This window comes from Sphaerodactylus townsendi, linkage group LG03 (genome assembly GCF_021028975.2).
Source record: "Sphaerodactylus townsendi isolate TG3544 linkage group LG03, MPM_Stown_v2.3, whole genome shotgun sequence".
Classification (NCBI taxonomy): Eukaryota; Metazoa; Chordata; class Lepidosauria; order Squamata; family Sphaerodactylidae; genus Sphaerodactylus; species Sphaerodactylus townsendi.
In genome coordinates, this window is record NC_059427.1 from 7,105,793 (window position 1) to 7,130,626 (window position 24,834).

The 24,834-nt window shown below is 43.6% G+C and overlaps 2 protein-coding genes across 13 annotated transcripts in view; both read left to right on the plus strand.

Annotated features, from left to right (window-relative positions):
- Nucleotides 1-24,834, plus strand: part of LOC125428526 (zinc finger protein 420-like) — an 815,993-nt gene that overhangs the window by 436,110 nt on the left and 355,049 nt on the right. The window lies entirely within an intron of this gene.
- LOC125428652 (zinc finger protein 2-like) lies at nucleotides 1,251-15,272 on the plus strand. Of its 4 annotated transcripts, XM_048489128.1 has the most exons (9): nucleotides 1,279-1,321; nucleotides 2,573-2,668; nucleotides 4,684-4,749; nucleotides 5,128-5,718; nucleotides 5,889-6,015; nucleotides 7,889-7,968; nucleotides 9,734-9,860; nucleotides 10,956-11,054; nucleotides 13,837-15,272. In XM_048489128.1, the coding sequence occupies exons 4-9, from the start codon at nucleotides 5,323-5,325 to the stop codon at nucleotides 14,952-14,954; spliced, it is 1,947 nt and encodes a 648-aa protein (XP_048345085.1). In that variant the 5' UTR covers nucleotides 1,279-1,321; nucleotides 2,573-2,668; nucleotides 4,684-4,749; nucleotides 5,128-5,322; the 3' UTR covers nucleotides 14,955-15,272. The 4 variants fall into 4 exon arrangements, with proteins under 4 accessions (XP_048345087.1, XP_048345085.1, XP_048345084.1 ...); XM_048489127.1 differs by lacking the exon at nucleotides 1,279-1,321 and having other exon boundaries at nucleotides 2,249-2,668; XM_048489130.1 differs by lacking the exons at nucleotides 2,573-2,668; nucleotides 4,684-4,749 and having other exon boundaries at nucleotides 1,251-1,321.

Consider the following 24,834-nt stretch of genomic DNA (forward strand, 5'->3'; position numbering starts at 1 on the left):
GATAAGTGGAATCTCATAGGAGGAATGTAGCTGAGGAAATCCAGTAATATTTAGAATCCAATAATGTACAGTTTTTCAGTATTTAGGAATCTGAGATAAAGGTCTGCGAACAAGCAGAAAACACAATGGCGCAAACACATAATTTCTGGAAAACTGCCCAGTATAATATTCACTGTCCAATTCAGAGTCCCTTTGACTTAAAAGACTCAAATGGAAAGATAATTTAGAAGAACAGTTCTTCTGTTAGAAGGGGCCTAATTCTCCCTGCACACTTCATAGCTCTCTAACTTTCAAATGTTATTTATCATTGGCAGTAAAGCCCATTGTATAAACAAATACAACGGGCTCTAGAAAACTGTTGGGGAGGGTGCTCAGGAGCTTTTTGTTGGCCTGGCTGGGATGTGCCACTGGCAAGGCAGTAAGAGCCTCTTGGCTGGCAGCATTCTTCCTTCTTTCCATCATCCTCCGTCCCTCTCTGGTAGTGGAGAGCCCTGGCTGCATGCCCAAATCCCATCCTCATCTGCTGTGGGTGGCACCCACCCCTTCTCAGGGCAGTCCCATCCCCTTCCCCATGTATGGAACAGGTGTTGCACTGGGTGGCAGAGGGAGGATGCAACTTTTAACAGTCTCCTTTCAAATTGTAGGGCACCAGACAAGTGGCTTTGAATGGCCACTGTGAGCAGACCTGGCCCCAGTCTACAGTCACGCCGTGTAGGAAAAAAAGCCTCTGGAGTTCAGTATCAATTGAGGCATAAGAGATTTGTCCAGAGGGCTGGTTAAGGATCGGTGAGACCCAGGTTCAAATCCCCACTCTGCCGTGAAAGCTTGCTGAAGTCACAGGCTTGCCTCACAGGGTTGTTGTAAGGATAGGGTTGCCAGCTCTGGGTTGAGAAATACCTGGACATTTTGTGGGTGGAATGTAGGAGGGCAGCGTTTGGAAATGGGATATAATGCCAAAAGTGGCCATTTTTTTCCAGGCAAACTAATCTCTGTCGTTTGGAGATGTTATAATCCCAGGAGTTCTCCAGCCACCACCTGGAGACTGGTCACCCGATTTAAGAATAAATTGGAGGAGAGGAGAAAGATGCAAGCTGCTTTGGGTGGAAAGGCACCATACAAATGACTAAATACATAACTCGCTTTTGACTGGGAGTCCGCCCCGCACGTTTGCAATTGCAGAAAGCATCCGGCTTTCCAGTCAATCTAAGGGTTACAGGGAGGGAGTCTTGTTCCTAGAGAGGCCCCTTCCTGCCCTTTGCTAGCATTTCCACCGTTCCCCAGATTCTGGCCTTTGATTCCCGCTTGCCCGATCCAAGACTTGGTGAGTTGCAACATGCATTTGCAGGAAAGAAGCGGTGGTAGAGATTAAATGGCAAAGGCAAAGCAGGGGAAATGAAAGGTCGGGTGGGCAGGGAAGGAATCTGGCCCAGCCGTGGACGGAGACAAAAAGATTGGGGAGATTCTTGATGGGCAGGGGGATAGAGTCCCCACTCACCCGTTTTGCCCCCGTCCAGGCCTCCTGCCACACAAATACATCTTGGAGTTTCTCTCCCATCCGGGCTTATTGCCCAGGGGGCAAAGAGGGGCAAGAGCCTCTTGCGGGGTTCACAAGGGGGCGGTGGTAGGAATCATAGAACCATAGAGTTGGAAGAGACCCCAAGGGCCATCAAGTCCAACCCCCTGCAGTGCAGGAACACATAATCAAAGAACTCTTGACAGGTGGCCACCCAGCCTCTCTTTAAAAACCTCCAAAGAAGGGAACTCCACAGGTAGTGAATTCCACTGTAGAACAGCCCTTATAGACCCCCACAATGAGATCAGTGCTGTTTCTCTCCCCCTTAATTTTTACCCAAATGCTCTCAACCTGGCATGCAGGATGTAAGTCATGGACCTGCTCACGGCTGTAATAATCTTTTACATATAATTCTGCTACTCCTCCTTTCCTATTTGAACTGTTTCCCTGAAATAGGTTATACCCTTCAATTCTTACGTTCCAGTCATGAGACTCATCCCACCAGGTTTCAAAGATGCCTATTATATCATATTTGTTTTGCTGTGTTAAGAGTTCGAGTTCATCTTGTTTATTTCCCATGCTCTGTGCATTGGTGTAGAGACATCAAAGGCCATGGTGCATTTCCTCTGGCTGCTTCTTTAAGATTTGTTCCCTCCTGCTTCTTGACCAATTCGCTCAGTTCTCGCTATAACCTTTGGAGATGGGGGAGGCTCAATTGCATGGAAGAGTTGGCTCAATCTGCAATGCATGCCCCCTGTTCCCCCATTAGGCTGCTGCCAGGAGGTGGGAGAGGCTCAATTGCTCCTTTTGTAGTGCCCACAACCAGCTGCTGCTAAGAGGTGTGGGGAAGAAGAAGGAGATCCCTGGTCTCAATGGGGAGTCGTCATCCTTGTAAGGCAGAAGCTGCAGCTGTTAGTCGAGTGAGACTATGGGGGGCGTAAAGGAGGGGGAGCTGAAGGTTCCTGAGGAGATGTTCAAAAACGTGTCATTTACTATGCAGTGGGAGACATAGACCCACGTAACCTTCCTTGGCCTTGCTAATCTCACTCCTTCCCCCAGCCAAAGCACCCCCTGCTATTCCACCTGCAGGACCTTCCAGTTCCTCGTCTTCCCGACCCCACTTTCAAGGGTCATGTCATGTTGACAGTGACTATGGTAGGTCTTTGGGTGCACAAGACTTCAGGGTGTGTGTTTGTATGTGTGTGCTTAGGGTGCATTCTAAACACTCCCAGGGGGAGAAGAGTTTGGTGGGCTGGTGACCCATTAATGGTTTAGAATGCCTGATGCACCCCTCTTTTCTTTTCTCCCACCCCTGCTTTGTGTTCTTCTGAGGCACTGCAAGCCCTGGAGTTGAATAGGACAGAGAAGAGGAGGAGCTCTTCTCATCCCCCCACTCATTTCAAAACTGGGAGCTGTTCTATGCTTGGCTTTGCCAAAGCCTACCCCCTCATCTGATAGGCTTAGCCTTCCCCAAAGAACCTGAGATTACATCTTGGGAAATGGAGCGGGGACAAGAACAGAGGGCCTGTTCAGATGTATTAGTGCCTTTCTGACTGTGAATCTATTATTGGTTTTGTTGTTGTTAATTGGACTTTCAGCCCATCCTCATTGCCTCAACCATAGGCCTGGCAGGATGACGTCCAAAACGTCCTCTGGTTACCACCCTCGCTTAGGTCATGCAAACTGAGGGCCATGACTTCCTTTTTTGAGTCAATCCATCTCATGGTGGTGGGTTTTCCTCTTTTCCTACTGTTTTCCTCTTTTCCTACTGTTTATTGTAGTTTCCAGTGAGTTTTTTCCAGTGACCAAAGTACAGTAACTTACGATTAGTCATTTTAGCTGCTAGCAGCATAATTACCAGATAAAGCGTTTCTTGGCTGTACTTTATCAGATGTGAAGTAGTGTGAGGTGTGTTTGGTGTTTCCCATGTCAAAATTACATGTGCTGTATATTTAAAATGTCCAGGAAAAGTCTAGGCTGAACATTTTTTTCCTTGAGTTATGTTTTTATATGTCAGAGGAGTTGAGGGAATATTCAAACATTATAGATAGTTAAAGCAATGTAAAAGTGTGATTATTCATAGGGGTCAAAATAATCTATCATTTAAAAGAGTTGTTGATTAAATACATTGATTATATATGTATATACAATTAAAATATGTATATATATATATAGGGGGGTGTCATTTTGTAGTTTCGTCTCCCTTCAAAAAAATCTAGATCCAGCCCTGTTATTGCCTCTCCTGCTTTCCTCCACTTATTGCTCAAAACATGTCTATCTTCTGCTACATTCATTTGCTTTACACTCACTTATAACACAGGTGAACATTTTTAAGTGCAAGATTCTGCCTCTTCTTTTGTTTTGGTTGCACTCCCACAAACACCTGACTTCCAGTGAGCCTTACCAGCAGGTAAACTTGGGGACATCATATTGTGCGGACGGCTTAATATTCACATATGCACATTCACATGTTTGTGGATTAGCAGGGTTGTTGAGAGACACTGGGTTTCCAACTTCCTGAAACATCCTAGAATTCTCCCAAAATTGCAACTGATCCCCAGGATAAAGAGATCAGTTCCCCTGGAGGAAATGGTAGTTTTGGTGTGTGTGCTTATGCATGTGTGATGATAACGTATTCCTCTGAATTCCATCCCCTTCTCAGACTCCACCCTGGAGATTTAGGGGTGGTGCTTGAGGAGACAGGAACATGTTCTTCCTCTGATAAAAGTGCCTCATGTGAATGTAAAAATTTAGTCTGGATCCAGCCTGGGGGAAAAGCAGGAGAATCGAGTTGTTTGTTACAGCCCTGCAACATGTTGCTGAGAGCAGAATTTGAACCTCACCCTTTAAAATGTGGAGTATCTGGAATTGGTTTCAGACTGGTTTATATTACACAGGGTTATTTCTGAGAGAAGGGAAAAGGAAAAGGCTTGGTTCAAACAGAGGTAGGTCTTATAGGAGCAGGGCACAAGAGAAGGCAGAAAGAGGGAGTTTGGAGCAGGAAATATTTTCAGGATATACCAGTGGTGGGGATTGCCAACTCCGTCTTGGAAAATTGCTAGACGTTTTGGGGCAGGGCCTGGGGAAGACTGAGTTGCAGAAAGGAAGTGAGCTGAGCAGAGATGTTATTTATTTATTCATTAATTCACTTATACCTCCTTTCTCCTCAGTGAGCCTCCAAAGCAGCTTACATCATTCTCTTCCCCTCCATTTGATCTTCACAACAACCTTGTGAGGTAAGTTAGGCTGAAAATGTGTGACTGGCCCAAGCACACTCAGCAAGCTACCATGGCAGAATGGGGACTCGAACCTGGGTCTCTCAGATCCTTATCTGACACTCTAATCACACTGGCTCCCTAATCCCATACAGTCTTTCCTCTGTGGTTTTCATTTTTCCCTATGGGAACTGGTCTCTGCCATCTGGAGATGAGTTGTAATTGCAGGAGAATTCCAGGTCTTACCTGGTGGTTGGCCACCCTAGGTGGGTGTTTATTATCATGGTATCCTTGACCACATGAAGGTTTTGGTCTCTGGACCTTAGAGAAAGGTACACACAAGCCTGTAGTTTCACTCTGAATCTAAACCTCCTTATTTCCTTTTTTCCCTTCCTGAAGAAGACACCGAAGCACGTCAGCATCTTTCATTTCGAGGGTAATTCCCAATTTGAGGATAAGAGGCCACACACAGAACAATGTACTGTTGTTGCAGACATTCCTGAAACCATGCTGTATATTTAAGGCAGGCCTTGTCTTAAGAGAGACTAAGGCAGAAGAACAAAGAGGGGGAAAGCCTTTTTGAAGGGACTGAAGATGAAGGGACAAGCTCCGGAAGCTAGGAAAAGCCCTGAAGTAATTGAGCATGCAAGCCAGGGAGAATTCTGGGAAAGAACCAGACAGAAGTTTCTGGCAAAGGAATCCACACATATCCAGTGCCGGCACTTCAGGCAGTTCTGCTACCAGGAGGTCAAGGGACCCCGAGAGGTTTGCAGCAAACTCCACCATCTTTGCTGCCTGTGGCTGAAGCCTGGAAGCCATACCAAGAAGGAGATTCTGGACTTGGTCATCCTGGAGCAATTTCTGGCCATCCTGCCCCTGGAGATGAAGAACTGGGTCAGGGAATGCAGGCCAGAGACAAGTTCCCAAGCAGTGGCCCTGGCAGAAGGCTTCCTGTTGAGCCAGGCAGAGACCCAGAAACAGGAAAATCAGGTGAAAACAATTTTCTTTAAAGGGCAAAAAAGATGGGCAAGGAGATCTTTAAAATTCTCCATCAGTTGCCCAATTTTTTGTCCTCCTGGAGTGATGTCCCAAACCTCCTGCCATTTCTTTGCTAATCCTTCTCCCTATTCTCTGCATGGACATCCTGTTTTATGTTTCAGGAGCAAGGCCTTTTAGTGGGAGTAGCCAGCAAATTCCTTAGGACAGAGCAGGGTCCACTGGGCACTCAACAGAGGGCACGCTCCAGGAGGGTTGGACAGAAGGGTGAGCGAGGTACCACCTCACAGGGTAAGGAATAACATGGTATGTGTCAGTTTGTTCTCTGTCTCTGTCTCTCTCTGTCTCTCTCTCGTATTAGTTGGTTAGTTAGTTTATTCAGTTTATATTCTGCCCTTCCCCTTATGGACCCAGGGCAGCTTCCAACATGCAAAGCAATAAAATCATAGGGATGCTGTGTGGTTTCTGGGCTGTATGGCCATGTTCTAGAAACATTTTCTCCTGAGGTTTCGTCTGCATCTGTGGCTGGCATCTTCAGAGGATCCACACATCACCCCAGTGATTCTGCCTGTGAAAGCCTTTGACAATAAAATCATACATTAAAACAATTAAAAATATACATGATGACTGGAATCATAGAATTGTCTTTCATGCCCTGCGGAACTGCACCAAGTGCTTCAGGGCCCTGGTCTTGCTTGTCACAGTGAGCCACCAAGTTGGGGCCAAGACCGAAAACGCATGGCCAATTGTTATGTTTCCTTGAATCTCATCGTGGAGAGGAAAGTGTTGTTAAGCCACAGATGATTCATAGCAACTTGAGACTTATGTCTCAAGACAAGAGGCATTCAGGGGTGGTTTCCGATTGCCTGCCTCTGTGTAGCATCCTGGATTTCCTTGGTGGTCTCCCATCTAAGTGCTGACCAGGGATGTCCGCCCTTAACTTCCAAGATCTGGCAAGATCACGCTAGCCTGGGCCATTCATGACAGTCTGCTTGAAATTAATTGATTAATCATAGACATTTTTGTTCCAAGGATTTGATATGCTCAGATCTTGAATTGTAAAAAGAACGACATTTAAGATACTTAATTAACAAATCAACTAACAATTTTTAAAAGGGGAACAAACCCACAGTGGGAACAGCAGCCATGGAAACCATCTTAAAGATTGAAGGTCTCAGTCATCTGAGCTCAATGTTTCCAAGGTAGATGAATGTGTCAATTCAGTGTGCAGGGGCAATGGAAAGGCCTTTAAATGCTGAGGTTTAGAAAATAGCCTGCATTTTAAAGTCTTTAGAGGAATCAGGGCATACTTTCAGTCACTCCATCTCAAAGATGATATCATAGATCTGGAGCAGGCACAGAAAAGCCAACCAGAATTGTCAGAGAGTTGAAGCTTCTTCAGTATAAGAATAAATTAAAGTGTTGGTGGATTTTTTTCTCAAGGAAAAAGGCAAGGATTGTTTAAAAAAGAATAGTTCATGGCTTAAGATGGGGGGGGGGGGTAAAGAATTTTTCCTTCTTTTTTCATATCAGTGGAAAATCAGGGTCACCCAGTGACATTGTATCTGGTGGGTAGCTATTTGTAGTAGCAGAAGAAAATCACATCCGGTAGCACCTTAAAAACTAACCAAATTTACCAAATATAAGTGTTTGTGAATCACAGCGCACTTCATCAGATAATGAGGCTGATTTGCAGTTAATTTAGTACAAGCAAAAAGAAGTGATGTGACACGTCAGGTTATTAACCCAGCAGGAAGAACCAAGGTTTGAAAACTGAGAAACACAAGTTGATGGTGGTGACTGATAGGTTAGATGGCTTTTGGAAGGGTAGGGAAAACAATTGTGTAAGAGAGGTCCTGGGAATGCACTGTAATTCCTAAATACATCCTCCATGTTCAGAGGCAGTGTACCTTTAAATATATGTTGTAGAAGGACAATACTGGAAGAGGATGGTAGCGTGATGCATGGCTTGTGACCTTCTTGGGAGCATCTGGTTAGTCATGGAAAGAAACAGGATGCAGGATTAGGCTGACCTTTCATGTGATCCTGTAGGTCTCTTGTCTTCTTGAGAGTGCCCAGTTATGAAAATAGGGGGAGGGGTTTATTTAATATATACACTGAGACAGGACATTTTTATTAACGTATCTCCCTGCTTTCTTTACAGGCAGAGACTTGGCACCAGCAAAACTGATGAAGCCGTCTTTTCTTGGTGGTCTAGCAGACACATCTTCTCTGCCAGATCAGGTAAGCCAATGATCTTTGAGAATAGGATACAACCCTGCCTCCCACAGATATCTTGCTGGGCCTGATGGAATCATCTTTCTCTCCCTCTTCACTTTTATCAAAGCTGACTACGTGAAACATTAGGAATAGATCTTGTGACAAACAACCCTGCTCACCTTAACACAGCTTCGAGGTTTTTGGCTGGAAACTGATCCTGCCAGATCCTGCCAAGTTCTGGAAGAATCACAAACTTCCAGTTCATTTCCAGACACTGTTCAAAGCACTGGTTCATTCCTCTAGACCCCTAAATGGAATGAGATTGCCTGCTTCCATAGGAACCAATTAGGGAAGATCTTCTGTAGTGAAGGACTAACGGAGATGCAGGGCCTTTTGTGCTGTGGCACCCTGATTCTGGAGCGTCATACTCACAGCTGCTCACCAGTCAATAAGCTTGGTGCTGAGGGGCCCTGTGAAAAAAGATTGATAGTCCCAGGATTTCTGTTGACTTATGTAGTTACGTTTTAATGATGATAGTTCATAAGTCTCCAAGAACCACATAGGATCTGATATGTGTGTGGGCAGAGGTAAGAATCGGTAAACTCCCCTCCCCTCGCTTTCCAGTGCTAGAAAGGCTTTCTGCTATCCCAGGGTCTTCCATCATGTCCATAATGCCCTGAAACGTCTCCCTTTTCCAATTTTTGAATTTGTATTCGGCATATCTAGCCCAGGGGTCTGCAACCTGCAGCTCTCCAGATGTTCATGGACTACATGGCCAATTGGCCATGGTGGCAGGGGCTGATGGGAATTGTAGTCCATGAACATCTGGAGAGCCGCAGGTTGCAGACCCCTGATCTAGCCTGAATAAGAGCTCAGGAGAACTCAAAGGTTTGCACATTCATAGTGTCATTGGACTGGTCCTCATAAAACGTATCCTGCAGATGGTTTTGTGTTTAAGGGAGAGGCTGTGGCTTAGTGGCACAGAAGACCCCAGGTTCAATCCCTGGCATCTCCAGGTAAAAGGTGGAGGTAAGCCCAGGGTCTAACTCAGTAAAGGGCAGGATCCTTTAGGAAGGGGACTGTGGCTTTGGGGTAGAACATCTGCTTGACATGTAGAAGGTTCCAGGTTCATTTCCCAGCATGTCCAGTCAAAAAGAGCAAAGTAATTGATAATGGGAAAGACCTCGATTGGAGGCTCCTGAAAGCTGCTGCCAGTCTGAGTAGAAGAAAAAGAAGAGAAGGAGGAGCTTGGATTTGTATCCTGCCTTTCTCTCCTGTAATGAGTCTCAAAGCAGCTTGCAAACTCCTTCCCCACAACAGATGCCTTGTGAGGTAGGTGGGGCTGAGACAGTTCTGAGAGAACTGTGACTAGCCCAAGGTCACCCAACAGGCTTCATGTGGAGGAAACAAACCTGATTCAGCAGATTGGAGGCTGCCGCACATGTGATGAGGTGAGCAATCAAACCTGGTTCTCCAGATTAGAGTCCACCATTCTTAACTACTACACCACACTGGCTGACCTTGAGGGACCAACGGTCTGATTAAGTAGAAGGAAGCTTCAGGTTTATTAATGTGCAAACGCCTTTTGCTAGAGGAAACCCTACTTAGCCTATGTTTGCAAACTGTCTCAGGAGCCCAAGAAGAACCCATGAGCAGTAAACTGTGGGGGTGTAAACAATGGAATGTATATACTAGTTCTTACTATGCATTGTTTCATTTTAATTTTTAAAAAGGTAGAAAATGAACAGAATGAAGCCTGCGAGGAGCAAACGTTCTCTTCTTCTTTCAGGGCCCGGTGACCTTCGAGGAGGTGTCTGTGCATTTTACTGAGGAGGAGTGGGTGTTGCTGGATCCGAGCCAGAGGAACCTCCATTGGGAAGTTATGCTGGAGAATTTTGCCAATGCAACCAGTCGGGGTGAGATTTCCTATTTCCCTGGTTTGCTGAAATCAGCAGAGGGCTCGAACCTGGGCTTGAGGTCCGCAAGGGACACAGTGGAGACAAAGAAACTCAAGTGTAATCCAGACAAGATGGAGGTGTTTTTGGCTGGCAAGAGAGCTGGTTCAGTGTGATGTATATAACCTACTTTGCATGGCATGGGTCTTAGGTAAGAGAAAGAATATGAACCTTTTGAATAATTAAGACAAATCAGTGTACAAATGCTACAAAGTAATTGTGGCATTCCCCACCCACACCCAGGTCCTTCCCTCCTCCCTAACCTGGGGGTTGGTCTCCCCAGATGATGACTCTCCCCATTGGCCCAAGGGACCAAGAAACCACCATGCCCACAAAGCACTGGGTGTACGGGGCAGCCCTTGACCACGCCCCCCTCCTCCTAGCAGGCCTCCTTGACTCCCTTCTCCCGTCTGGCTTGAGCTTTCACACCCTCCCTCTCTCTCTCTTGTTGCTTCACAGGGAGAGGAGTTTTCAGGGCTTTGTCTCTCCCCTGTGGCCTCACAGGGAGAGGTGTTTACTGCTTGCGTGAATGACTCCCACTCTGTTACTGCACAGGGTGAGGACCAGCTTGAACCGGGGCCTAGGTTCTCAAAGGGGGTCTGGGCTTCAGGGTCCTCTTCCCTCCTTCCCACCATTGAGCTGTCCCTTTCCCTTGTCTCTTCACACCACCATCCACATTCCCTGCTGCAGCAGCAGCTCCAGACTCACCCTTTCCCACTTCCTTAAATACCTTCTGCCCTCTCATTCCTCTCCCTCATCCCAGCTGCTTCTCCAGCCCATCTTCTCCAGCCGCCTCAGCTGTGGGTGGGCAGGCCCTGCCTGGTCTGAGCTGCTTCTTCAGCCCATCTTCTACAGCTGCCTCAGCTGTGGGCTTGATGGATGGATGGATAACAAATGCAAATCGATGTAATAAAATGATAAAAGATAGAAAATAAATAAATAAAATAATAAATAATGGGACATGTTTTATCAAGAAAGGCTGGCATAGAATCCCAGGATATTTTTTCAATTAGGCGTGCAAGAGTTTTCTTATATATATTTTCCTTTCCTCCTTAGAAGGAGCTCTCATTCCTAAACCGGATCTCATATCTTTGCACAAGGAAGGTGACCCTCTGTTTATCCAGGGCTCTGAAAAAGAAGAGAGATCTTCTGGAGGTAGCTGCTTAGGTTCTTGACTGCTATAGTACTCTATTTATTGGTTTATTTTAAATATTTATCTCTTAACTTTCCCTGTGGCTTACAATGGCTTACAAACTCAGATTTTTAAAATGTATGGTAAACTCCCCAAATAAACCTGTCCCCCCTTAAAAATGCCTGCAACTGACATCCCATTAAAAGCCCTAAGGAATAAATAGCCTTGAAGCATCTCCCAGACATCTCTAGAAATGGCATATACTCTCTTCCCAGGGAACCCATTCTATGGTGGGAGGAAATATGATAGAAAAACACAGACTTTGCCTGGAGTCAGGCAGACTGCTGTTAAATTGGGTTTCCAGGCTATGCCGGCCAACCAGTGGGTATTGCACGTGCTTTGATGTCACTTCTGGGAAAACAAAGAAGTAATGGTGGGTAGCTCTGGGAATATCCAGAGACTCTATGGTAAAATGTAGGCTTTCCATTGATTCCCAGAGCCAGCTATCATCACTTTTCAGTCTTCCTGCTGAAATAATATCATGGTGCACATCCCAACAATGAGGGTTTTTAAAAAGAGGCCTCTGCCAGGAGCTGGGTAAAGCCTCCTCTCTGATAATAATTTGGTATCAGGTGGGAAACTTCTCCATACTGAATTGGTTGCAGTTTCTAGGCTGTCTTCAAGAGCAGCCTAATTTAGAGCATGTTACAGTAATCTGGCAGCAATGATGTCAGAGTTTATATTATTATTTATATTTATATTATTTATAATCTGCCTTTCTCACTGAGATTCAGTGTAAGCTGATGCAATCGATAGGATGAAACATCTAATAGGCAAATATGGCATAGTGGTTGAGAGCGGCGGACTCTAATCTGGAAAACCGAGTTTGACTCCCCCCTCCTCCACCTGAATGGCAGACTCTTAGCTGGTTTCCACACTCTTCTGCAAGAAGCCTTATGAATGACTAGTCACAATACTCTTTGAACTCTCTCAGACCCACCCTATCTCAAAAAGTGTCTGTTGTGGGGAGAGAAAGGGAAGGACTTTGTAAACTGCTTTGAGACTTCTTACAGGAGAGAAAGGTTGGGGTATAAATCCAAACTCTTCTTCTGCTGTTCCTCAGTGTAGTAGGACTAGGATTACAGAAATTGGAGACCAAAGCATACAGAATTAGATATGATAGGTTAAGCAAGACAGAAAATTGTACCAATGCGGTGAGAGTAGGATAATACATACAGCAAATGTCCAAAAGTAGCCCTACTATTTTTATTAAAAGGGCAAATATGTATCCTCTAGTAGCAAAAGTCTCCCAAGGGAGATAAGCTTTGTGAGCTGCAAAAGTGAATTTATAATGGGGAACAAATCAATGCTTCAGAGAGAAGCTATGGAACTAAAATAACTGCAACATGGTTCCATGGTGTCTGCTGATCAGTCCCTGTTCCCTTTATGATTTGGTCAAGATATCTCACTAAATGGTCGAAATAGACTGCACCTAGGTTGATCTTGTAGATATTTTTGAACAGGTAGTGGATACTACCCAAAAATAGTGGCCCTGACAGGGAAACAGTCACAAAATGGCTGCCCAAGGCAGTGGGGGCCAAATCAGAATTACTGGATGGTTCCAAGTCAAACATCTTTTTACAATGGATGCAGCTGCTCTCAAATGCATGCTCTCCACAGATGAAAAGAAGAAGAGTTTGGATTTATATCCTGTAGGAGACTCAAAGGGGCTTACAATCTCCTTGCCCTTCCCCCCTCACAACAAAGGGCAGGACGGCTAAAACCACGGAAGGGAGCAAAATGCTGGACTTGATGGCCTTTGGCGTGATCCAGTATGTTTTTCTACATTCCTGCTAGGTGACCTTGGGCTAGTGACAGTTCTCCAAAACTCTCTCAGCCCCACTTACCTCACAAGGTGTCTGTTGTGGGGAGAGGAAGGGAAAGGAGCTTGTAAGCCAACTTGAGTCTCCTTACAGGAAAGAAAGGTGGGATATAAATCCATTATTCTCTCCTTCTTCTAGTGTTATTGTCTTTAACTAAAGTACGATAGCCTGAGTTTATCTTTCCTGCTTTTTAATGGTACGTCTTTGTTTAATGCATAGTTTTTGTTCAGTTTATGCCCAATGGCTTGTTTTTAATATTGTGATGTTCTTGAGCAGAGCCTTGAGCAGGGTTCTGAAAAGGTGGCATAGAAATAACCTCAATAAATAAATACGGTACATTATTACTGGAATGAACATATTTCCCTTGTTCAGAATCTAGGTCACACTGTGCTACACTATGCCACACTGGTAGTTGTTCCTTGTTGCTAAGCATGTTTTTAAGGGGCAGCAGTGGCGTAGGAAGTTAAGAGCTTGTGCATCTAATCTGGAGGAATCGGGTTTGATTCCCTGCTCTGCCGCCTGAGCTGTGGAGGCTTATTTGGGGAATTCAGATTAGCCTGTACACACACGCCACACACGCCAGCTGGGTGACCTTGGGCTAGTCACAGCTTCTCGGAGCTCTCTCAGCCCCACCTACCTCACAGGGTGTTTGTTGTGAGGGGGGAAGGGCAAGGAGATTGTAACCCCCTTTGAGTCTCCTGCAGGAGAGAAAGGGGGATATAAATCCAAACTCTTCTTCTTCTTAATATGTGGTGTGATTGGAATGTCTAATTTTCAGTTATTTTTAAAAGAATGGGTCAAAATGATATATATTATGGCCTGCCCTTCATCGCAATAGCTAGTTGAGATGATTTCTTGACTTCAGGTTCAATTTTGCTTTCTGTCTTCCTTCCGGTTCTTTTTTTCTGCCTTTGTTCTACAGGCAACAGATGGGCAAGTGGGTATCAGGGAGACCCATTGGGGATGTTGTTGGAAACAGCCAGCTGTAAAGAAGGGGAAGACTCCGAAAGGAAAACTGAAGCAAAACAGAAGACCAGGAATGCATCTACTCTTCACAGTGGCAGCTGTGAAGAAATCCCAATTCAAGGGAAAATGTCCATGAGGAATGAAAAGAGTAAGTGTCCTGTATGTGGGAAATGCTTCACACGGAAATCCAGCCTGAACCTTCACTGGACAATCCACACAGGGGAAAAGCCTTTTAAATGCTTGGAGTGTGGGAAGAGCTTCAGACGGAGGGACAAACTGATTAGACACCAGGGAATCCACACAGGAGAGAAACCGTATGCTTGCCTGGAGTGCAGAAAGAGCTTCAGAGACAGAATAAACCTTATCTCCCATTTGAGAATCCATACAGGAGAGAAACCGTATGAATGTCTGGAATGTGGAGAAAACTTTACATGGAGAAAAACACTGATTTACCATCAAAGAATCCACACAGGGGAGGAGCCTTATAAATGCTTGGAGTGTGGAAAGAGCTTCAGTACAGGCTGGGACCTTACAAGGCATCAGAGAATCCATACAGGAGATAAGCCATTTAAATGCCTGATGTGTGGGAAGACCTTCACTCGGAAGACAAACCTTATGTCACATCAAAAACTGCACACAGGGGAACAATTGTATAAATGCTTCGATTGTGGAAAAAGTTTTTGTCAAGGCCCTGCCCTTACCAGACATCAGAGGATCCATACAGGGGAGAAACCGTATAAATGTTCAGAATGTGGAAAAAGTTTCAACCTGAGCACAACCCTAACCAGACATCAAAGAATCCACACAGGGGAGAAACCGTATCAGTGCTCTGTGTGTGGAATGAGCTTCACTTGGAGCTCGACCCTAAGTTCGCATCAAAGAATCCACACAGGAGTAGGCAGCATATCACTATCCAGAGCGCAGAATGTGTTTCAGCAAGAGGGAAAAGGTAACTTTCCATTAGAGAATACACAAAGAGAAGAATCCACGACACCTGGAAATCCTCAGGGCGTTACAAGAATATTGGGTGAAGAACAGATCTTTTCATCAAGAAATTCATATGAAAGCATATAAATACAATCATAGCTTGAATAGTCTACAAACTTTGGGAGAACCTCACCACTTACTCTGCTGCAAGAGCTGCTCTGCTTCTGCTGCTTTAACCAATTACCAATCCATAAAAGGACCTTTCTTCTTGACCCGTTAGGGTAATACTGTGACTTCAAGGTTTTCTCTGTAGATTTTGGAGAATTTTTTCCTTAAAAGCTTTTTGGAAACCCACACTGTTTCCAGAGTGTTTTGAGCACAAACACAATAAAACTGTCTTATAGGAGCAGCAGTGGCGTAGGAGGTTAAGAGCTTGTGTATCTAATCTGGAGGAACTGGGTTTGATTCCCTGCTCTGCTGCCTGAGCTGTGGAGGCTTATCTGGGGGATTCAGATTAGCCTGTACACTCCCACACACGTCAGCTGGGTGACCTTGGGCTACTCACAGCTTCTCGGAGCTCTCTCAGCCCCACCTACCTCACATGGTGTTTTGTTGTGAGGGGGGAAGGGCAAGGAGATTGTAAGCCCCTTTGAGTCTCCTACAGGAGAGAAAGGGGGGATATAAATCCAAATTCTTCTTCTTCTTCTTCTACTACTACTACTACTGAATCAGAACATTGGTCCATTAAAGTAAATAATATTGTCTACTCAAACTGGCAGCAATTCTCCAGGGCTTTAGGTAGAGGCATTTTGCATAACATGTGACCTGATCCTTTTAATTTAAGATGCTGGGGATTGAACCTGGGACCCTCTGGATACCAAGGAGATTCTCTACCTCTGAATCATGGCCCCACCCCTAACATGTTCATCCATTCCTGAATTGTTGAGAAACTGCACTCTGAGGTTTGCTTTCCTTTTGGTTAGTGCACACTGGACAGTTTTGACATTTCAAATATACGTGCTGATCGTGTATGAGCAGACAGGTGCCTGGGGATGGAGTACTAATAGTCAGTGAGGAAGCATAATCTGCTGGGTCATCTTCTCTGCTCCACCCCAACTTCCTGCTCATGATGGATCCAACTCAAAGGCCTGTTTCCTCTTTGCGAGAAGTACCTTCCTATCTGACCCAACCATTTCTTACGAAGGACAGTATCTGTTGCTTATATTCCATTGTAGATAGTTTGTGCATGCCCTGAGACATACTTATCTACCTGCTTTGCTGTGTTTTCCAGTGTAGCTAAAATCTCATTTAAGATGAGACAGATTTTTTTTAATGTATCATAGAAATCACAATACTTTAAACAAAAAATGTTAGGAGATCTTTCATGCAACAGGATCTTTATTTGCCCAAAATAGGCACTTCATAATGTTTGTAGGATCTTTCTTTTCATCATGTGAACCATCTGAACTTTAGATTCAAGAGAATGTAAGTCTGAAGCAGCAGGGAAAAAAAGTTTGAGCCCAATAGCACCTTTGAAACCGACAGAATTTTATTCTTGGTATCAGCTTTCATGTGCACTTACATGTCTTCAGATCTATCTCTTCAGATACATCTCTCTTCGGATATTTGAAGTGTGCATGCACACAAAAGCTTATACCAAGAATACAATTTTGTTGGTCTTCGAGGTGCCATTGGACTCACCCTGACTTTGTGTTGCATCTTAATATGAGTGTTTGGGGGTTTTTGAGTGGGAGAGGGATCCGTTAAAATCCATAAGTGGGGGCAAACTTTGGTATGTCTTTGGCATTCCACAATGTTGCACTGTCCTTTTAAAGAGTTCCTGGCACCAAGATTTCTAAAGGGAGCTCTCAAAAGCTTATGTACTAGAAATCTTGTCTGTCTCTAAGGTAGATTCAGATCTAACTGTTCTACTGCATACCAACATGACAAACCCATCTGAAACTATCTTGAAAGGTGTATCTTCTCTATTAGTTTGCAAGAGAGAAACGAAGAGTTTCAGAAATTCTGTTAAGTGGTGGGCCCAGATGATGCACATCATGTATTCAGTTATTTGACATGTTCATGTATTCAGTTACTTGGCATGTTCTCATTAGTGGCAATTTAGTGGTAGTTTTGAAGAAATCTGTAAAAAATTAAGGGTGCTGGTATTCCCAGCCTGTTCCACACTTGTGTATCAAAATGAGTGTTTTCTGCTTTGGCTGGCAGCAGCTTCCCAGGATCTCCGCTGGAGGTCTTTCACATCACCTGTTAGATCCTCCTGTCCACTGGAAATGCCAGGGATTAAACCTGGGATGTTCTGCATGCCAAGCAGAAACTGTGCCTCTAAGCAATGGCCCCCTTGTTGAATGAATCTGCATTTTACTGAGTTGATGCTTGTCCCAAGTTTAAGTACATTGGGATTTGGAGACTATTCCTCCTCCTGGTCACTGCAGCTGACTGCCCAGTGCCTTTGTTATTCCTTCTTGGGCTTCAACTCTCCCCCTAAATGAATTTTCCTTTTAATCAGTTAGGAGCCAGTGTGGTTTAGTGGTTAAGGGTGGGGGACTCTAATCTAGAGAACTGGGTTTTATCCCTCACTCCTCCACATGAGCGGCAGTCTCTTATCTGGTGAGCCAGTTTTGTTTCCCCACTCCTACATTCCTGCTGGGTGACCTTGGGCTAGTCACAGTCCTCTCTCAGAACTCTCGCAGGCCCACCTACCTCACAAGGTGAGAAGAGGAATGGCAAGGAGTTTGTACGATGCCTTGAGTCTCCTTATGGGAGAGAAAGGCCAGGTATAAAACCAAATATCCTTATCCTTTCCACTGGAAATGCCATAGATTAAACCCAGGACTTTCTGGATGCAGAACAGAGGTCCTACTCCTGAGCTTGGTAAGTCAAGGATAAACTGAGTGACAGGAAAAAATATAGATTTAAAAAACATAAAATTGTATTCAAATGCATAAAATTGTATGCACACACGTGCCCCTAAAGATGGGAACATATAAAATAAGTTGAGCATTTGATTTAAGCTGTTTGCCAGACTGAGATAGAGGTGTAACTACACTGATACGGAAATAGTTCCAGAAGGCAGCAGTGTTGTCCTACAGTAGAACAGCTAGATCCTAATTCAGTAGTGCCTTGGGGACCAACAAGAATGTCAAAGGAATAAGGTTTCAAGGGTCAAAGCTCCCTTTATCAGATTCCTGACATCAGAGCTTTCAGTCTTGAAAACTTATACCCCAAATGTATTGTCGAAGGCTTTCATGGCTGGATTCAATTGGTTGTGTTGGGTTTTCGGGGTTGTGTGACCATGGACTGGTAGATCTTGTTCCTAACGTTTCGCCTGCATCTGTGGCTGGCATCTTCAGAGGTGTATCACAGAGAAAAGTCTGTTTCACATTGTTTCACCCTTCTCACTAGACACAGTGTGAAACACACTTCTCTCTGTGATACACCTCTGAAGATGCCAGCCACAGATGCAGGTGAAACATTAGGAACAAGATACACCAGACCACAGCCACACAGCCCAGAAAACCCACCACAACCAGTTATACCCCAAAATTCTTGTTTGTCTCTAAGGTGCTACTGGTATGGAACAGTATGTGTTTGCGGAGGGTTGGGTGGGGTCATGCATGTTTCTAAGATTAAAGAGATACCTGAAAGTATACAGGAGGAAAATAAAGAAAAATTAGCAGGGGACTTGCAAAGGCTGTGAGGGGCAACTCATTTCCCCCTGTATCCCATGGCTCACTTTTTCTTCTTCCCCTCCTGGCAGTCCCCAATATTGTCTCCATGTTCCCTGTTATATGGTGGCCACTATGGAGGTTAAATAATAATGAATGTTTATAAAATCTAAAGGGAGAACAGAGTATATAATATTTATTTGATTCGAGTCCAGTATCTAACAAAGGGAGCTTTGACCGTCAGAAGAGATCTTGTTGATCTCTAAGGTGCTATTGGACTCAAATTTATCTGCTGTACTGCAAACCAACACCGCTACCCTTGGAAGACAATATTTTATTTATTAATATTTATATCATCTGTCTTTCTCATTGAGACACAAGGTGAATGCTATATATAACACTGGATGTCAGAGAGAACAAAGTTAAAAAGAAATGTACACTTCATCTCATAAAATGGATTTTGCAACTGGAAAACAACAAAGACAACTTTTTTTAAAGCGGGGTATTTAAAAAAGAGAATCTGTTGTGGTGTTGGGGTCTCCCTGTTTGTGCTCCCTGGGGCTAGCCACCTGTTAGTGTTGATTCCCTCCTTTAATTTAACCTATATATAGGAGGGATCATCATTTGAGTGTCATTTTTAAATTGGTTAGGTCAGCCCCACCTACCTCACAAGGTTTCTGTTGTGGGGAAAGGAAGGGAAGGAACTTGTAATTCACTTTGAGACGCCTTATGGTTGAGAAAAGCAGGGTATAAATTTGTATTGATAAATCCAAACTCTTCATTCATGTATATGATTTGATCTTGATTTGATATTTTTAGTATTGATAAATTGTAAACTTATGCTATGTATATATACATTTTTGTGTTGATAAATTGTAAACTTGCACTGTTGTTGACTGTCCTGAGCCCCAGCTCAAAGCGAGAAAGGGTGGGGTAGAAATCAAATAAATAATATATCTAATAAACAATATGGTATAAAGGGGGAGGAAAATGAAAACTGCTTACTTTTCAATGGCAATGAAAATAAGGAACAGAATCCATGTAGTATCTTTTACTGGGGTCCACCAAAATGCCATTAAACATTGTGCAAGTTTTCCAGCTCAACAGGACTCTTAATCAAACTGCGTTAGATTCCAGTTCCTTCCTGTCGTGTTTTCCCCCCACCCCAACCCCTTATAAGAATGCTGCCTCAAATATTCCATTTTGCCCCTTGGAATCCCAGTTACAATATGAGATTGGGGGATGGGGTGGAGTCCCAGTTACAAAGGCACAGACCTTCCTTTAGGGAAAGCAACACAAGAATAACCACAAAGGCTTTATTATACCAATTGCAGAAGCAGGAAACAAATTAAGGTCCCTTCTGTACGTGCAGAATAATGCACTTTCAATCCACTTTCAATGCACTTTGCAGCTGTGAGGAATAGCAAAATCCCCTTGCAAACAGTTGTGAAAGTGGATTGAAAGTGCATTACGCTGCATGTGCAGAAGAGGACCTAAATTGTGCAGAATGGCATGAAGGGTTTGGCAGCGAGGGTCACGGATTTCAGGAGATGTGAGAGTGGGAGGGAAACTGCAACTTTCCACCCCTGACATTTTCTAAACCTGCCCCTGTTGCCTTTGTGATTTCCCCCCACTGCAACCTGAGTTGCAGACCTGAGTTGCAGACATGCACCATTAAAAAAGTGTATCTGTCAATAATTGAGAAGGTCACGCTTGATGCAGGTCAGAGGGAGGGATTTTGTAACTTCAGATCAGGGGACGAGAAGGAGGGAGAAGATATGAACCCCCCTCCCCAACAATCAAGCTTCAGGGCCCCAAAAATGTTGGTCCGCCCCAATGCTGCTCGTTGCTCCTCGTTGCTCCCCCACATTCAAGCAATGAATTAGGACAGGAAAGCAAAAAGGATACAGCTGATTCATAACAGGCAAGTGCAGTACTGACAGCTTGAGTGACTCTCCAAAATGGTGAATTTGTGAAGTTTTACATCAACTGCTAATCAGCCCGACCTACGAAGGACTGTGACATGTGAAAGCAGAAAGAAAACTGGGACCGTCTCTTCCTTTTGTGAGTCTGCCCTTCGCTGCTTTTTAAATTTTTCCCCACCATGGGTGGCTGTAGCTTCTGGTGCAAGAAACTTGCAGAGGCTGTGGGTATGCAAAAAGCGTCAGGGATGCAATCAGAGGGAGACATTTTTGTCAATAGGGTAAATGTTGCACTTTCAGTCTCATAGTGGAATGAATAAGAACATAAGAGCCTGCTGGATCAGATCAGAGTCCATCTAGTCCAGCACTGCTACTCGCAGTGGCCCCCCAGATACCTTTGGGAGCTCACATGCAAGATGTGAAAGCAATGGCCTTCTGCTGCTGCTGCTCCCGAGCACCTGGTCTGCTAAGGCATTTGCAATCTCAGATCAAGGAGGATCAAGATTGGTAGCCATAGATGGACTTCTCCATAAATCTGTCCAAGCCCTTTTTAAAGCTATCCAGGTTAGTGGCCATCACCACCTCCTGTGGCAGCATATTCCAAACACCAATCATGCGTTGCGTGAAGAAATGTTTCCTTTTATTAGTCCTAATTCTTCCCCCCAGCATTTTCAATGGATGGATGAATGCATGTACACACTGGCCTGCAACATACAATTTGTATTTATTGAAGACTGGAACAGTGATTAAATGTGAGCTTCTTTTTTTTCCGCAGCAGTATCATTGCAGATGTAGTCAATGCAGTGTGTCTTTTAAATTTCAGGTCACCCGGAAAGCATATGGATTAAGTGTTTTACAATGCAACCCTAGGCAAAATTACTCCAGTCTAATGAAATTAATGAGTTTAGACTGGGGTAAGTCTCCTTAGGATCACACTGTTCGAGCATAGATCCCAAACACTTTTACATAGAAGTTACTTTGACTTTCCCACTTATTCCCTAGTATCTAGGGTGGGAACTAATTTGTTTTGTTTGTTATTTTGCCTCCACAACAAAGTTTAAAATGTTTCTGCCCACCCTCCCTCCCTCCCTCCCTCCCCAAAATCTCAGGGCAGCTAACAAGATTTTTTTTTAATGTACCAGATTCAAATTGAATATATATCCACAGCTAGAGGAATAGTTGGTTTTTACAGCCCACTTTTCTCTATCCGTAAAGAGTCTCAAGGTAGCTTATAAACTTGTGAGGCAGGAGGGGCTGAGAGAGTTCTGAGAGAACTGTGACTGGCCCAAGGGCTGTTTTCAATGAAGAAAAGTACGAGGTGCAGCACCAACACAGAAGAATAACACAGAGAACAGAACAAAACAAGCACTAGAGAGACAATAGTCTATTCCTATGAACAGTGCTTAATATTACTTAATTCCTATGTAGTTGTACATTATCCATTTGAAGTTCCAAATAAGGTAAGCTCATAGTCCAAGTAACAGTTTGTAGCTTTCTCAAAGCAGTCTCTTTTCTTGACAGTCAGTGCCTATGTGATGACTTCCAACTGTCCTGTGATAAGATTAACAACTTCGGATCTCTCCCACTCAAAACTCTCCTCTGGCAACTGGATCAACAAGACATGTTCCAGTGTTTATATACACATTTCGCACAGCCTTCATCAGTATCTATGAGGGCCAGGCTCAAGTTAGGAAGGTCTAAATATACAAACAATAAATCATAGTAAAACACTATTCAAAATATACATAGGAAGATATTTAAAAGTTCCAAAGCTGGTCATACTTACAAATATCAAGGAGTTAACCTGTATAACCTCATGGGGATGCACAGCGCAGGTAGATTCTCCTCTCATTCAGCATTTTATTGATAGTAATTCATAAAAGGATATTAAATTCTGTGTACTCTATGTGCTTAAGAGATCACACTACACAAGAGTAAACATTAAGAAACTGTTTATTGCAAGAGGAATCGAAATGGATTTTTGAACTGGAGATCCACAATTCTGCTTGGGGACTTAATTCTGATGTGGATCTTTCTTGTTCCCTTAAAATTATATTTCAGTGTACTTTTGCTCCATTTTGTTCTAAATCCTTTTCATTACTTGGAGCTGCATTTCTTGAACTATAGCTCATAAAGAAAAATGATGACAAGCGTTAATGACCAATTAATTTGTATATTTACCTTTAAGATTTTTCAATGTGGCTACACATCTGTTTCCAATTAAGAGCTACTGCTTATATTGCTCCTGACTGTTTGCATAATTTATACTTTGCTCAATAATGTGAACTGAGGAGTCAGAGGGGCTTTCTACAGGTTAACTCCTTGATATTTGTAAGTATGACCAGTTTTGGAATTTTTAAAATATCATTCTATGTATATTTCTGAATAGTATTTTACTATGATTTATTGTTTATGCATTAGACCTCCCTAACTTGAGCCTGGCCCCGCAGATACTGTTGGCTGATGAAGGCTGTGCAAAATGTGAATATACGCCCTGGAACACTTTCTGTTGATCCAGTTGCCAATTCGGCAGGAGTTTTGAAATGTGAGAGATTCCAATTTGTTAATATTATCACAAGACAGTTGGAAGTCATCACATCGGCATTGATTGTCAAGAAAAGAGGCTGCTTTGAGAAAACTACAGACTTGGACGGTGAGCTTACCTTATTTATCTTCTGTCTTGGTACTTGGAAGTTCAAATGGACAATGTACAACCACATAGGAATTAAGTATTGTTCATAGGAATAGAATATTGTCTCGCTAGTGCTTGTTTTGTTCTGTTCTGTGTGTTGTTCTTCTATGTTGGCACATTACTTTGCACCTTTCTACATTAAAATCACCTGTATTGGTTACTCAAATGTTTTGGATTTTGGCCAGTGGGCACAGCTGTTGTCTGGATACTTCACATTGCCCACATCATTGTGCTTGTAACTGACCCAAGGTCACACAGCAAGCTTCATGTGTACCAGCAGGAAAACAAATCTAGTTCACCAGATAAACATCCACTACTCATGTAGAGGAGTGAGGAATCAAACTTGGCTATCCAGTTTAGAGGCTATTCAGCTCTGCCCATTGGCCACCACTCTTAACCACTGCAATACACTGGCTGTCTAAAACTCAGCCTGAGTACTCTGCAGATTCAGAGCTTGAGGTTCTGGGATGAAGATATGCCTGTAGGTTGTACAGGTCTTGTCAGGACTCTAAGGGCCTTCTCTGCTGTGGCCTCCTCCTTGTGAAACCTGGGGACGCCTGGAAGGTCCTTTTAAACAAACGGAAAAAGAACACCAGGGAAGAAACTTAATTTTGATCATCCATCTATGATTCTGCCAGCATATTATTTGAATGCAGCCCAGCTGAACTGCTAATTCAGCAAACAGTTCAATGATACCATTATGGTGTGGGGCCAGGGCCGCTCTCTGGTCCTACACAGCTGAGTTAGTTTTAAGAAAAACTTAAAATTTGAAATAAAGCAAAATACATCTGACATTAGAAAACAAACAGACAGTTTTACTTAGCAGAATATAGATCAGTTTACAGAATGTGAACTCTCCCAAGGAAGAGACACGCCCTTGGTGCCCTCGAGTGATAGACACAGAATTTAGAACGTTACAGAATACAGATAAGTTGAAGAAGGTGACCTCTCCCGAAGGAGGCACGCCCCAATACAATGTTTAGAATGTTATAGGAGATTGCCCTCTCCTGGGTGGCTCTCAACAGAGGCACGCAGTATAGGAAAAAACCTGAGTCTTTGTAGATGCAAAGACGTCACTGAGTCCTCCCTTTTTTGACCACGGCTATGATGATTCCTTATGTGTTCAAACTCCATTGGTCAGAACTGGTCACATGAAGACAGCCTATATTTCTACGTCAAACGCTACATTCTGTTTGTGCGTGCTTTCTCTCTGTGCATATACAAAGAACAGTAATAAAAGGTAGCTTGTTCCTCCAAGAAAAACCCGTTTTGCTAGGTTTCTCTCAGGGAGAGCTATCCCTTCAGGCTATGCAGCATTCCTTAGGCTCATAAAACTTTCCTTCTCTCCCAACATGAAATGTTTCTTACAATTCCCCAGTTTGAAATGTTAAAACATGATTCTAAGACTTATACAATGATTCTAAGACTTATAGAATTATAGTAAAATACAAATACATGTGAATCACTTATCATTTATGTATTCATTTAGCTATATAGAAAAACACTTTGTAATTTAACTAATCACATTCATTTCTAACCCAAAAACAAGATGACCAAAAAAATTAAATGTGTCTTCTGTCACGTAGGCCCTCAGTGCCAAGATGTCAAAGATGTTATCTTGCTTGTTTGCATATTCACTGAGAAACCTGGTAACATTCCTTTGACCTGTTTCAAAACTGCAGGCTTGCTGGTCACTATACAGAAGCTCCCATTTTGATTCATTGCAA